This window comes from Saccoglossus kowalevskii, chromosome 5 (genome assembly GCF_978046115.1).
Source record: "Saccoglossus kowalevskii chromosome 5, keSacKowa6.1, whole genome shotgun sequence".
Classification (NCBI taxonomy): Eukaryota; Metazoa; Hemichordata; class Enteropneusta; family Harrimaniidae; genus Saccoglossus; species Saccoglossus kowalevskii.
Genome location: NC_140645.1, coordinates 29,054,004 through 29,070,091, shown reverse-complemented (window position 1 = coordinate 29,070,091; position 16,088 = coordinate 29,054,004). Strand labels below are relative to the sequence as shown.

General features: G+C 33.7%; 2 protein-coding genes across 2 annotated transcripts; both read right to left on the bottom strand.

The window, feature by feature from the left end:
- Positions 1 to 414: 414 nt before the first annotated feature.
- On the bottom strand, positions 415 to 5,294 carry LOC146745992 (protein turtle-like). The gene is made up of 7 exons (XM_085498871.1): positions 5,258 to 5,294; positions 4,461 to 4,790; positions 3,227 to 3,517; positions 2,785 to 3,084; positions 2,276 to 2,467; positions 1,014 to 1,313; positions 415 to 725 (listed from the first exon to the last, which is right to left on the bottom strand). The coding sequence occupies exons 1-7, from the start codon at positions 5,292 to 5,294 to the stop codon at positions 415 to 417; spliced, it is 1,761 nt and encodes a 586-aa protein (XP_085354997.1).
- Positions 5,295 to 13,365: 8,071 nt separating this feature from the next.
- On the bottom strand, positions 13,366 to 15,729 carry LOC146745991 (tyrosine-protein kinase receptor Tie-1-like). The gene is made up of 6 exons (XM_085498870.1): positions 15,685 to 15,729; positions 14,639 to 14,761; positions 14,305 to 14,416; positions 14,093 to 14,189; positions 13,899 to 13,998; positions 13,366 to 13,808 (listed from the first exon to the last, which is right to left on the bottom strand). The coding sequence occupies exons 1-6, from the start codon at positions 15,727 to 15,729 to the stop codon at positions 13,761 to 13,763; spliced, it is 525 nt and encodes a 174-aa protein (XP_085354996.1). The 3' UTR covers positions 13,366 to 13,760.
- Positions 15,730 to 16,088: the final 359 nt, after the last annotated feature.

The following is a 16,088-nucleotide window of genomic DNA, read 5'->3' as shown; positions in this document are numbered from 1 at the left end:
TTTTTTTTTCAAAAACGAAAGAATGTCACAATGTCGAACACTGAAAATTTTTATCGTAGTGTTTTATGATTCACAAGTAACTTATTTAACGTTTTAGATTTACTGGCGCATCGTTTTTGATTATGTTTGTTTATCTGTGTATAGGAAGGTTTGCTATAGTATATATATCTGTTGATCGATTTTCGGATTACGTCAATTCGCACATAAACGGTGAAAAATTGAGTGCGTAAAATCGTAGTAATAAGCTGTTTTGTAAGTAAAGGAAGAAAACCAATCCACTACCTTTAAACATGTAACACGAATAACTATATCTGCAATACTCTGCTACATGTGCCACACAATGAATTAGATAAAACAAATATGCAAAGTGGAGTTGGTGCGTCCTTTAGCGCAACAATCTACCAATATTTTCATTTAATGTTTCAACTTACCTAATGTTCTGATTATAAAACTATTACTGTATGGTCCTATACCAATTGTGTTGGCAGCATAAGCTCTACATTCATAGGGTGTTGACGGTGTTAATTTTAATATTCCTATTGTGGTATTGGTTGTCTCTGAGCTACCAGTGTTCAATTCTACGAACGATTCGTTTATCCATGAGCGATATTGTATAAAATAAGTTGTATTTGTATCTCCACCATTGTGTCCGGGTATTATAACAACAAACAGACTATCATAGTACCGTGTGATTGGAATAATGGACTTCGGTGCATCTGGAACACCTATGTGTGAATTGTACATTTATTAGGTAATAATAAAAACAAGTTAAGCAGTGGTTACAAAACTATCGCGCTATCTAGATTATTATCCAAGATTAATCCAGTAATGTAAGTAGACTCAAACTGTAGTTTATACTTGTTGTATTCCCCAATTTCATGGTGTCACAATCAAATATTCAAAATTTACTTTAATATATTTGCAATGAATTTATTAATCATTGAGTTATAATGATTGCTCTTTTTAATTTGCATAGAATAGCAAGTGTAGAAATGAAAAATGACAATACTTACTTTTATCGTTGAACGTGACAATAAATGTTGTGCTGCCAATATCGTTTTCTGCAAAACAGGAATAGCTACCATAGTCACTTAGCATTGTATTCTGTATTGTCAATATACTTTCATGTAAGGTTCCACGTGACACTGTTTTGATACTGACTCTACTGTCATTATTTATTGGTTGATTATTCGGACCGTACCATATTACCGATGAAAGAGGGTTGCTTTCAATCTCACATCGTAGTTCTGCAACGCTCCCTTTGCTTGCATACGATCGCTGATTGTGTGGTACGTTCACAACAAATGGTTTATCTGAAAAAAAGTATAATGTATTGCTGTTTATCAAGTAGGCTGTAAATCATGATTAAAACTAAATAAGATCAAAAATAGTTAACGTATTATTATTTAAATAACACCATGTTAATCAAGTAGTACTTCATAAGAATGCATATACAGTATAACCCTTAATGTTATGACATTATTTTCATATTGCAGCGCACAATAACAGTGGCAATTATTCAAGACAAAGTTGTTTTTTAAAACCTAGGAGAAGGAGGAGTGGTTTTCGTTTTGGAAAGCAAATTCAGTTAATTGTGTTCATCATGTAAATATTGTAAATGGTATACAAGTCAATTCAGAAAACCGTCGATAGTCAGTCTTTACCGTAAAACGCGATATTGTGACTCATTACACTCATTAATCATTATTAATACGGTTTAGCGTGATAAAGAAAATAAACTTTTCATGTCACATAATCAAATATTGCTTGCATAAACAGGTTTCTACTGTAGTATAATGGGAGAGAGCAAATACAAATCCGTATATTACAATTTTTGTTTTACGGCAAACTTGTGTTCTATTAAATTGTTTCAAAAGAACACACAACATAATGTTGTTTAACATTACCATGAAAATATAGTGCAGCTTTTGTACATGCAATTAAAGTGGGAGAGTCGTCACCTGCGTATGCTCAGATGAAAATAGCATGTCATTGTTTACAAACAAGCGTCTACTTATAAGCATTTGCGTTTTTAGCTTGTGTTGTTATCGTCGCTTGCGCAGGTGACGACCCTCCCGCTTTAAAGTAACCATGGCCGTGAAATCAACAAATGTGAATTGTAATACATTTCTAAATTACTTACAATACACAGTTAGATGAATTACAGTAGATGTCACGTGACCTGTAATGTCTGTATGACTTAATTGGCATTGGTATGATTTATTGTTATGTTCTGCTTGTATGGATATTGTCATCTGTTGTTCACTTATTTTACCATTATAATCTCCATCTCTTGTAACATCAGATGTAATAGATTCATATGTATTAGCAGTCCATACATTGTTATCTTTTAACCATGATATCTGAGATGCTGGATTACTGGTTGATGTGGTACAAGTTAGTATTTTAGTTTCACCTTCCTTCACAGGATTGGTTATGCCCGATAATGTCACACTCTCTGCTGGAACTGTAAACGAAAATGTTGATCTAATAATTCTAACGATTTTGAAATAAAATTCCATAACTAGGATACATACAGTAGGCATTGAATGGCCAAAGTTGACATGTTAATGGTGTAGTTTGTAGAACATTAGTTGCTTTACATGTATACATTACTTGATTATCATTTCTATTTAGATTCCATATATAAGATATAATTACAGTAGACATTGAATGGTCCAAGTTGACATGTTAATTGTGTAGTTTGTACAACATTAGTAGCTTTACATGTATACATTACTTGATTATCATTTCTATATAATTCTATATATAATATATACTTACAGTAGACATTGAATGGTCCAAGTTGACATGGTAATGGTGTAATTTGTATAACATTAGTCGCCTCACACCTATACATTTCCCCATTATCATTTCTATTCAGATTCCATGTGTAATCCTGTGAAACTGTGTTACCATTTGTAGATGATGATAAACCTTGTATCTGATTGTTACCATGATACCAATGTAATGTCGCTAATGGATTGCCATCAGTTGATTGACATTTTATTTTCATTTCGTCATCGAGTAGGTAAGATAATGAAGTGGTAGTCTGATAAGTGCAATCTGGATTATCTGGAGCATCTAGTAATCAATACAATCGTGGAGGTAATAATATACTTTAGTACAACTATTTTTCGAGTACCGGTACCATGCAAGAAGTCGTACATTGTTGTTATAATACATGTAACTTGTATATGTTAGCTATCCATGGCTATTTACTTACACCTTATATTAAGTATTATGTGTTCATCCTTATTTCCTTTAACATTAGTCACGTGACATGTAAATGTTTTTCCATTGTCATCTTTGTCACTGGGATTAATAGTAAATGCACTGCCATCACTGCTGAGTTGATATCTAGTTATTGCAGGTAGTGGTTGGTTATCTCTTAGCCAGCTGCAACTCGGAGTGGGAATTCCAGTAGACGTACATTTTAATCTGATTATATTGCCTGCATTGGATGGATTACTGCCAGCTGTAATACTTATTGTAGGCTGAGATGGTGGTGTTGCAGCTATGTATATATAAGAAAACATCTATTTATATTGTGTAATAGGAATATTAACATTCCCCTTGCATATATCTTATGCCAATGATACCAGTATTTACTGGAATATAAAAAGTTCTGATCCGACTTTAAAATATTAGTCTCTTCCTTGAAACTGAAATGCAGAATTTATCCCATGTTGCTTTTTGGTTCACCTCCTACATTATAAACAGGCATAGTTGTATATTAAATACTAACTATAAATTTCAGGTAACCACATTAATACGGATATCTGTAATATTGCAAGCACTGCTATAGAGCGGAATACGCAACCAGTGCTATAATGAAAGCAATAGGCAAAACATATGATTAATAATATGATTACGTGACCTCATTATTATGCATAACTGTAACTAACAACCAGTGTTATTGTCCCGCCCCATCCACTTGTCGCCAGGCAATCAAACACAAATCGGCTATAAACCTATCAACCTATCAACCAATATTTCGGAACCGAAGTTGGCGATGATGGAGCATAACCTGCTCCTTACTTCTTACTTACAGTGCACAGTCACTTGGGGGCTGAAAATCAATAAATACTAATTATTTGAAAAAAAATTATCCGCTATACGTATATAAATAAACAAGTTGTGAAACATGGCACCTAGTAAATCGACACCCTGTCGGTTTCAAATTTCGATTTCTTACCTTAAAATGTGATACGAAAATTTTAGACGGGATCAGGTGTTACGTTAATAACCATTGTTTATAATCGCTAACTTGGTTTTATTCAAAACTGCATAAATCCCGCGTTTTCTGATGATATCCGACGATTTGATAAACGAAAATTGCCAGCAGCCAGAATCAAGGGGGATTCGCACAGAGTTCTGGGTAAATCAAGGAAATACTCGCTGTTACGGCACGCCTGATTGGCTGAAAATGAGTATGCGCACAAAAAAAGGATACCTACGTGTTACTGTGAGTGTAATTGATTTTTCATCTCTGGGATCACCTAAACCTTCTACTTGACACCAATACTTGTCAGCATCACTTAACTGTGTTTCCGTTATAAGTAGACTAGCTTGGTTTTGAATGTCATGTCTTGTGATTCCAGGCTGAGGGAAAACCCCGGAATTGTCTTTTTGTATAATCAGATAACCTGTACTTGTACTACTCCCTTTATACCATGAAATCAGTGGATTACTGCTAGTTGTAGTAAATGTACATTCCAATACTGTTGATGTGGTCTCAATTGAAGTGACAGGTGATTCAGGTACAGTAACAGTGATCGCTGCTGCAACTACGAATGTATAATAAAAATACAATTGTTTCGAGTATATACATGTATACGGCCAAACAATTGAATCATATACAACAATTCTACTTTGTATCTGTTGATTAATTATAAGATCTATAGACAAAGTTTTCATATTAGGTGTTCCTAAAATTGTATAAATCTCGTACATCGTAGTAGTGGTTATCGTGGATGAATTGACGAAAAAACTGTACTTAACTATTATATGTATAATAGAGGTTAAATCGACTAGTAGATATTATGGACCGAATATTTTTGATCCCAGGGTGGTGCATTGAATTGACATTATGTCGTATACTCCTGACATGTAGACACACTCATGGTATTAATATGAAATGATGTTTTCATCATATACATGATCTCTACCGAGTTTTCTCTTATAAGACATTTTCGTGTGCACCTTTGAGTTCGTATTTGAAACTGACTCTTAAATCGTAAGTACATATACTTACTTGCAAGTGTAGTTAGAAAGACAATGGTTGTCAACATGTTTCTGCAAACAAATGAACTTTCACATGAATTCAGTGAAGTGGACCACTTCCATGAAAGTAGCCTATATATTTCTCTAGAATGTACATGTAATATTTGTATAACATCTTGATTGTTTATCGCTCAATTGAATGGTGATTTCATAGTCAGAACACGACTTAGTCGCAAATATTCGGGAAAGGTATTAATCAATATAAAATACCACAGAGGTAGAGCGCTTTTATCTGACTGTATAGTTTTTAATATTTATTTTCACTATACTTACTAAATATGAATATTATGTATTATGGGTAAAACCCATCTTCCAAAACAAATACCAAGTGTTTCGGTGACAGGGCAAACTAAATCGCGCCGACGCCTTCACTGAAGTGAGCAAATACGCTAGGCAAGTTAATATTGCTCAGATTTAAATATATAAAATTTGATTCACGTTTTTATTTACACACTACCAATGAGAAGGGCATCTGTTTGGCGGTTTCCGTATGTGTGCAATTTTTTCAGACGTATTTAAATGCGATTGATGTCGACGAGATTAGCAAAAACTGACATAGAAATGTTTTGTAATATTTATACGAATAAAATCACACCAACTTACTGGAGACAACAATGGGGAAAGCTACTCCGACTGTAAAAATAGTTAACGTTATTTCACTAGCTGTGTTTCCGGGTTCGTACACTTTGACCTCTCCACGCACTTAACTTTGTGGTAGTGACGGTCAACTTTTTTTAATGAGCTGGCTAGGTGCACTATGCTGAACATAAGAATAATTTTATCTGTAACTTCCACTTTTATCGATATACATAATGCGATATGATGTATTGTGTTGTGTAGGTTTGTTTCCTATTCAATCCCACTTCACAAAAATCAGTATTTAAACAAATGCACTTGCCTCGTGTATTGTTAATTTATCAATACTTGTTCATGTGAGTCAGCTGTAAATTTGTAACATTAGTCTAAGTCGAGTGAAATGTCAGAATATAATAACAGTGTCATGTACACTGTTAACAATAATGCAGTGTAAAATTATAAAATATAGTGAAAATAATTATATATGAAGCGCGAAACCGTGTTAGTTGTTATTGCAGTTATCATGAACAGTTGACAGTGGATGAAACCAAAAGTTAATCTACAAGATTATATCAATTTCATTACCAACGTTTTGAAACAAATGAGCGGCAAACGGTGAACAGTGAAATACCGAGCTTCATCACATCACGTGGCCGTTCTGTGCGTGTGTGCGTGAACTAATCATAAATTATATAAAATGTAAAAGTTATACACGTGGAGTTATATGATCGTGTTATTTTATTATGTTATTTATGTAGATAATTCTATTATAGTGTACACAAATTGTCAAGGGTATCATTGCTATACCCTTGACTCAAATAATAGTAAGCGTAGTCAATAATGCAGGTAACAGTGTGTGTAAAGAAATGATATCATTCCCTATAAGAACTGCGCGATGTTTACGATAGTGCAACAAGTTTCACCAAAAAAGAAATCACTGTCTGTTCAGACCGTGGTTTTTGCCCAGTGAAAAAGGAGGTAACATATCATGTCATGTGTCACCTAGAGGGGTGGTAAAAGGCGCCGCCGATAAATTCAGGTTTTTTAGGTACAGTGTAGACAAATTTAATACCGTTATGTCAAAATAATACATGTGCAGCATTAAAAGAGAAACGGCGAAGTCAAAGAAGTTCATTAAATATGAACCCGCCCGCGCGGTGTTCATTGTATGTCATTTCTTCACTCGATTGAGTAGTCCTAACAAATAAAGAGATTACATTATAGTATATATATATAACTTTCCCTCTTATCGAAATGCATAATATTATTTAAAATGTGCATGACTGCGAAAGATAGAGTCGTTGCAAAATTACAATGACACAATTTATTAGTGTAGCTTTTCATTACACATGCACTAATTTATATTTTATTTATGACTACAATTAGAAAAACCCTTTTATTGATTTTTTGTCAATGTGTCATACTGTTAAATGGAAATGCTAGTGTGGACCTTACACTAATCGCTCAACGACTGTTGAATACCATGGAATGTGGTACACAATACAGGTCAACAAAGGGGTCATTAGTGTTTGAAGTAAAGACTGGCAACTTAGGTTCTTGTCCTCAATACCTTTGATATGCAGATTAGAATTCCACAATTCATACACTGTGTGAGCAAAATCGTCACTACTGCCACCACAGTGTGCTTGAGTGTATGTTTTTTTGCGCTCTGATCTCCATTCAAGCTAACCGTCTCCAGCTACTGGCATTTCTGACTGAAATTGTGTTATTCAAACATGGCGGCATCCCAGTTTTGACTTGCATACATAATTACGTGTAAGTTTCACTTTTATGTGTGAAACACTATTTCATTTAAACAAATATAGTTTTCTAAAAATTGAAAACCCTATTCCTAAATTTTAATCAATTGAATTTAAAGTTCATAACCAGAATTAATTTACAAATGTTATTATAACAATTGAATAATTTTGTATTTTAATTATCCTAAATATTTTTTATTTTACAATCATCATCACATTCATCATCAACTATATTTTACCTCATCCTCTATGTGTTTTTTGGCACAAAATTACTGAGTTCACAACTTTTGTCAAATATACAGTTTCTTTACAATAATATAAATATTATTTGCAGTGTATCGTATCCATTATTTGTGTACTGTGTTTGGAGACAACGAATTTTAATGTGACTGTTTACAAATCTGAACTAATTCCTGCTATGCTTTACATTGACTCCACCCTAAGACTGCATGGGTTATTGATTCCCATGTCAAGAACTCACGGACATTATCGAGTGATGAAATTGGCGTCGTCTCCATTGTATTAACCACGATTGTCACTATTCTCATAAGGCTGAAGTGAATGTGTTTATGCCTGCGAGCGAGTGTGCGTGTTGGTGTGGCCTCAAACCTGTACAACTTTATTGATAGCTTTCGAATTCCCCTGTGTCCATGGAATGTGACTGTAGTCATGTACATGTATATAACCTGACCTAACTGGCACTTACGGCACAATTCTACTCATATATTGCCCAGTACTGTGAATTTCCCGTGAGGTACATGTATTATGTCTAGGTAACAAAATTAATATCTTTATGGTATGTCATTGGTTTAGATGTCAGAGTGATTCGAGTTAGGTGGGATGTTACAGCATAAATGACCTCATTGTTCAGTTTTATTGTATAAAGTATTGACTAACATTGCATAGAGTATTGTATAAAGTATATATGCTAACAAATTAACTTATTACCAACAAAAATACTTAACTCGTTCATACATCTAACACATTGTATAAGTTATTGTTAGAAGGTCCGTTGTCTTTGAACCAATCTTTGACTGACAGAAAAATGCCACACAATTTGAGCCGACTGAACAATAACAAAGTACCCATGATTAACAGTATTATTTTGCGATACATATGCGGGGTAAAAATAACCGTTCACTTTAACGCTACGCAATGGTTCTAAAAGTGTATACCCAATATTGTGTGCAGAAATGTTTGAGGTATTTTTCTGAATGATATCACCTTTTTCTTAACGTTATTATTTTGAAAATAATATAATATAATTTTGATATAATATTGGCTAATAATGCACAGTTACGCTAAACAAAGTTGCTCTGGAACACGAATTGACTACAGGTTTACGTGTGGAAATATATACAGTATAAATACACACGGTAGTATTTGATTTCTAGGGAAATATAGTGGTTGAATTTTGGAAAGTATTGGAAAAAATACCGATTTCAAAACATCTAAACAATTATATAACCATAATATATAATAATAGACGTTATTGAAAGACGAAAAACCAGCAATAAAAAAACAACGAGACACAGGAAAATGTATGCCACCACAACCAGCGGTGTCCCACAGCGGTGTTCGAATTCTACACAATTTGCACCCGGGTAATTGCCATCTGTTTCGAAGACTACGGGATAACGCAGAATTCGACGCCAATACATGGTATTATAATTTGCCAACAAATTAAGGCAGATGATGAAGGTAATTTCGAAAGCTACAGATTTGTCTCGAGTGTACACCAACCACTGTATTAGAGCGACGGCGTGCACAAACCTGATTAGACCAGAGATGAGACAAGGTATATGTGTACGTGTCCTGTCACGAAAACGAGGAGGGCATCAGATCTAATACCAACAAACTTACCTCAGAAGAATGACATACAGTCACAAAACTGTGGTTATACCAAAGATGTATCCAAGTCAGACGTTAGGTCTGAGACCGCCGTGCCGGTCGTGATGAACCACCCGTCCCGCCATGTTTCAAACGTCCGTCGAACCAAGTACCGCTGAACGTCAAATATCCACAGCTACAAGCAGTATGATAAGTCAGACATTTGTTTTATTTCACAGCTGAACTGTTAATGGACCAATTACAGTCCAAATTGTACAAAAATCAGAATGAAAACGTGGACAATTTGTTGTGTTATTGATCCAAATTGTATCCGACCATGTATTTCAAATGGCGTTGACATAGTCAGTAAAAGGTCGGAAAGGACATCTTTTGTTATGCTTTTTTTGTGTTTACGCCTTTCTATTCACTGTGGATACTACGTTTCATTTGCACGTGGAACAAAAGTTTGTGTTTCATTTTAACTGCGTTGCGTGTGTATTTTAAGTGTACAACTACATACTGTTTTCATAAATATTCATGTACAAGGGCCATAATAAATATCTTATAGTAGATACAAATAAACGTTTTCTTTACTAGATTTATCAAAATGTCAATATACTGCTATAATAGCAATATCCCCGCCACACGCCTACGGATAATGCATATATGTCGGAAATTGTACAGTATCGCGTGGTATACCCCCTTTTGACGGATGGGTAGGGGGCGTTATTGCTTAGATAAAGCTCACAAAGGTCATGTATGCATGAAGTAGAGACTGGCCACTTTGATATGCAAATTCATTTCAACAACTCGCACTCTGTTTCCCTTTTACCCAGACACCTTGTTACCAAAGAATCTACTTTCAATGGTTGTACTTTGACCTTAATTCACGACAACAGCCTTCAGTGTTGCTGGTATTAACGGCTGTTATAGATCACAGAGTAATCTTTTTTTACTATTCACACTGCTAACAAACTATTAATCCAACATGGCGGCATACCTGGTTTATATCTTACATACACAATTCTGTCTACTTTGAAGAGTCAATGTCCTTTGTGTTTTTAAATACAGACCACCATGATATGTTATATTTGTTTATTAGAGTACAGTAATCTCCCATAATTGTAATGGGTTTTACTTAGCAGCTATTATTGTATATAGAATTATGCCAGGTAAGTGGTCGATAGCTCGATAGCTGAGAGACCGCCGAAAAGTTCGACCAATGCCTTAGGTAAATATATACTCAATATAGGGAAAAATACATAGATGATGCATATACTTGTGATCGATAGGCTATAGTCAATCGCAGAATGGAACATGTTAGTCCTGTTCGAAGTAAGCAAACCGTATATATTATTTTTTTTTTGCATATTACATTCACGTACTTACCCGTCGTATGTAATATTGTACCACGGCTGTTAACACAAATTAAAAACATATATAATTGTATACTGGCATTTAATTTATCTGGAAACTTTACAGAATGGATATTTCATTGTGTATAATATGTATTGAATGCAAGCGCTAATATACACCTCATAGTAAACTCACAACTGCCATTTAATACCATGGTATGTGGTTCATAATACAAAGGTCATTTATCAATTAAGTTAAAAGTAGATACTTTTATTTATGTCCTTAACACCTTAAGCTTTGAGCAATAATATTCGTACCGCTAACTATCAATATTGACCTGAACACAATTACTAATTTTCCGAATATTTTCAATGAATAATTAGGCAGTATGATAGCAGTTGTTAGAACACTGCTTCATCTTTTGCAATTCATGTCAACTATCTACCATACATCCCCGTGAAGCAAAACAAAACATTTTTGTAATATTAACATATATTTGCGCACAGGTGTTGAGTGTCACGTCAGCCATGTTTAAAAATCTTGGCTATTATTCACATGTTCCACTATTACACAATAAAGACTGTTTTACGTCTACAGGTCAAGCTATTGAACATAAATAATACCATATAGCTTACGCTTACGCTTTTTGAATAACAATGGGTGCAGTATACAATGCAGGTCAACACAATTGTCATATGTGTCTGATGTAACTACTGGTATTTTAGGTCCATGTCCTCATTACTTTTGATATGTAGATTAGACTATTACAATTCAGACACTGTGTAAGTAAAATCGCTGCTACCATAGTGTGCACGAGTTGTGTTGTGCTCTTTGACCCCAATTCATAACACCTGTTTTAGCTGCTGGTGTATATGACTGCTTTAGATCTGAAAGTTGTTGCTCTTCAACAATTCACACCATTAACAGTCAGTATGAATCCAACATGGCGGCGACACTCATAAATGTAATACACTCGCTCATTGGAACACAATGATGTGTTGCAAATAAGGTTTGAAGTCTTGAAACCTATAGTCTCACAAGCTCCTTAGATTCAGTCCTGACATATTTATACGTACTTCACTGATCAACATCCTCAATTTATGGTCAAACCACGGGGTAATAAACACTTTGGTTACTTCCCTTTTGATTTGGGTCACAAAGACAAAATCAGTGAATTTACAAAAAAATTATGATTTTCTAATGTAGAAGAATGAACTTTTATTTAAAACTTGTAACATATTCTACTATTAGTAAAACATTATATAAACCTAGCGTATTTGTTTTATTTCACAGTAGTGAACCGGTTCTTATGTGTTTACAAAATTGTAGTAACTATTTTCCGAACAAAACTACTACTATTTTTTTAGAACCCATCCAAATGAATGTCATTAGCTGATATTTCTCACTGATATAATTTATTTTAATTGAGCAAACAATTAAGTGCCTAATTTCACATTTACTAATGTGTTATGTGAAAAAAATATTTAGACGGAATATTACGTTCACTATCCATGCCTTGTTTAGGTAATACATGTAAACCCGGAAGTATTAAGTCTGACAAATGCGTGTATGAACTGATTTAGAACAGGTTTAGCACATATGAAAGCATTGTCATATGTATAAATATCCAGAGCGTTATTGTTTTACACAAAATATAAAGCAATATCTCGTTATAAACTCACTTCATGTGATCTGTTTCATGGGCGACCCTTGTTAGAGATGCATAGCTTAAAGTAAGACAAGTTTGCTTTGAAATCACATAAAGTCTGTGTTTTGTTTATGTCACCCAGTCAATGCGTTGACGCAACAAAATGAGCAGTGTGACACAGATACTCGTTATACATAATTAATCAAGTGAGCATTGCCATGGTGTCGCAGGTAATAATAATTCTATCCACATAGAAGACAAGTGGTTTCCCTCAGAGACTTGTGTAATACAAACATGCAACAACAAATGATATTGCAAATACAATATACAATATATTAATATATATACTGTATATAAACAATACACACTATCACCCTATTAATCTTATCTTTATTAAACACTTAACATAGCGGGAACCATTTAAGCGTGAGACTTGAAATGAAAATGACAAATCGACATCACTACAATGTATTTACTCACTATATAGACAACATTCTATTGCTGCATTCCGGGTATAATAATGTGTTCACTGACTTTTTACCGTGAATTCAAATTAGTGCAGAATTCAAAGTTGTGTGGCTATGTTTACAAACTTCGATCAAAGCCAACGGATATGATATGTTCTCGTATGGTCGTCCCATATAAAATCACAGTTTGATTATGTAAAATTGTTCATAAATCGACAAAGACTTCAATACTTCATTTAGTATAGCATAGCAATAATAAGAAATAGTACATAAACATTAGGTTTAATACAAATTAGTATAAATTAGGTGCTTCATTTACATTATGATAAACAACAGTAACAACAATTAATAGGCATGTTACCATACTTACAATCACATGGTCACGTCAGTTACGACCGAGATGCGTATAATATACATCAAACACTCACAACATTTTAATGCATATCAGGGACACGACAACTCATTTTATATACAAATATGTTTAGGAATTGACATTCACATTAAAATCAATACATTATTTGCAGTAATATTATATTTGTGAGGCTCGAGGTCAAAACTCATCCTACAAGAGGTTATTTTTCACAGTCCATAATTACAAAATAACATAAATAGTAAACTAAAAAAAACAGATTACAATCCCAAATAGAAACCTACAGTGAATCATAATTATAATGTTTTACAACAATACAAATATGAATAATGCAACAAAGTCTTACACAACACTTACATTACACAAGTAATTAAAAAACATAAAACTACGCCACGAGGAAGTACCTGTTACATTTTAATTCAGACACATTCCAGCATGATACTTTTGTGGTCATTGACATTTCGTATTCAAACATTTGCATATGGCGACTCAAGTAATGGAACGTTAATATGAACCTGTGTAACGAAAATAATAAAAGTTTGTCAATCAACAGGAATTGCACTACGGTTTCATAATGACGAATATATTCATAATCAGTTACTTACGTGTTTGTCTTGAATTATCTGGCTAATAGAATTTCTTAGTTGAGTAAAAGATGGTCGGTCTATTGGATGACGTCTCCAACACGAAGTAAGTAATTGGAATCTAAATAGAAATATGTATTGTGTCAAGGTAAATTTCTCATTGGTGGGATATTGTCTGTATTGAAAGCATTGACAATATCAGAAATTATAATTACATATGATTTCCACAATGTGCTGGTTTTGGCATTCGATTTCCTTCTCGTATCATGCTTGTCACTGCTTGCTCAGACGCCCCTTGGTATGGCACTGCACCTGGTGTTAAACAGAATAACACAGGTGGGTATGAAATTATCATACACTATTTCTCCCACTTGACTTGTCGCAGTTTTAAATATAAAATATTATGTAAATCAATACATATATTTACCGAGATTCACAATTTCCCACATGACGACACCAAAAGACCAGGTATCACTCTTCAATGTAAATCTTCTGTTCAACAATGTTTCAGCAGACATCCATTGGTATGGATAGTTGTTCTAGAAAATAATGCATGATGTCTCATTAATGGTGAATCCTGTCCATTAAGGGTATACATAGATGAAATGAAGTCAATTTAATAAATTAAATAAGAATACACTTAGCTATACTTAATTAATTCTTTCGTTTACGGTACCGTGTATGTCTCCACAACATCTATCACGTAGGATTAGACATAGCTGATTGAAAAATATAAAACACATACTAGAATATTTATATACCTGAGTTTTTTCAAAGAAACGTAAGTCGTCGATGACGTCACTAGCGTAGCTAAAATTGGATATTTTACATTGTCTATGGCCATTCAATAAGATATGCTCAGTGGTCAAATATCTGTGAATAATCTGAAATAAGAATAAATGACAAAGTTTTTTTTAAACAGCATGCACTCACGCAATTTTTCAGATGTGGCATGTGTACAACATTGGAAATATAAATAGAATGTAATGAACATGGAAATATAGATAGCATGTAATGAACTTTGAAATATGGATAGCATGTAATGAACTTGGAAATAAAAATATAATGTAATGAACTTGGAAATATAGATAGCATGTAATGAACTTGGAAATATAAATAGCATAAAATTAAATTTGGAAATATAAATAGCATGAATTGAACTTGGAAATATAAATAGCATGTAATGAACTTGGAAATATAAATAGCATGTAATGAACTTGGAAATATAGATAGCATGTAATGAACTTGGAAATATAGATAGCATGTAACGAACTTGAAAATATAAATAGCATGTAATGAACTTGAAAATATAAAAAGCATGAATTAAACTTGAAAATATAAAGAGCATGAATTGAACTTGGAAATATAAATAGCATGTTATGAACTTGGAAATATAAATAGCATGTAATGAACTTGGAAATATAAATAGCATGTAATGAACTTGAAAATATAAATAGCATGTAATGAACTTGGGAATATAAATAGCATGTAATGAACTTGAAAATATAAATATCATGAATTGAACTTGGAAATATAAATAGCATGTTATGAACTTGGAAATATAAATAGCATGTAATGAACTCGAAAATATAAATAGCATGAATTGAACCTGGAAATATAAATAGCATGTAATGTACTTGGAAATATAAATAGCATATAATAAACTTGGAAATATAAATAGCATGTAATACACTTGGAAATATAAATAGCAAGTAATAAACTTGGAAATATAAATAGCATGTAATAAACCTGGAAATATAAATAGCATGTAATGAACTTGGAACTATAATTAGCATGGGAAACCAACCTTTAATTTAGACAGATGCTCCATTCCATTTGCAATGTCAGCCATACACGATAACAATTTTTAAACTCATAGTTGCTGTCGACATAGGAAGTAAAGTAAGCAAATAACACCGAATAAACGGCAAGGTAAAGACTATGTCTAATTATAGCAAATACGTACTGCGTGCGTGACTCGAACCGGCGCTCGCGTACGGCACCTAATCGCCTAGCTTCACGCCACTACACGTCTTCCCCTCGGCCACCGGGCATCCCCAAAAAAGGATGCTTAATAACCGAGCTTATTACGTGCAGAGAACGTGAAACCCGTCCGCGCGATACGCGCCACACAGCATGGCCAGAATGCGGCAAAGGCCTTCAGATCTGGCTGTAGTAGGATGGTGAAAGTAACGGTACAGCATTTTAACA

Coding starts and splice junctions, on each gene's coding strand:
- LOC146745991 (XM_085498870.1), bottom strand. CDS start 15,729: ATGGCTGACATTGCAAATGGAATGGAGCATCTGTCTAAATTAAAG. Junction 14,762..15,684: donor AGCATCTGTCTAAATTAAAG/GTTGGTTTCCCA, acceptor TTCTTATTTCAG/ATTATTCACAGATATTTGAC. Junction 14,190..14,304: donor GTGGGAAATTGTGAATCTCG/GTAAATATATGT, acceptor GTTTAACACCAG/GTGCAGTGCCATACCAAGGG.
- LOC146745992 (XM_085498871.1), bottom strand. CDS start 5,294: ATGTTGACAACCATTGTCTTTCTAACTACACTTGCAA. Junction 3,518..4,460: donor AATTACACTCACAGTAACAC/GTAGGTATCCTT, acceptor ATATATACATAG/CTGCAACACCACCATCTCAG. Junction 2,468..2,784: donor TGGACCATTCAATGTCTACT/GTAAGTATATAT, acceptor TTTCGTTTACAG/TTCCAGCAGAGAGTGTGACA.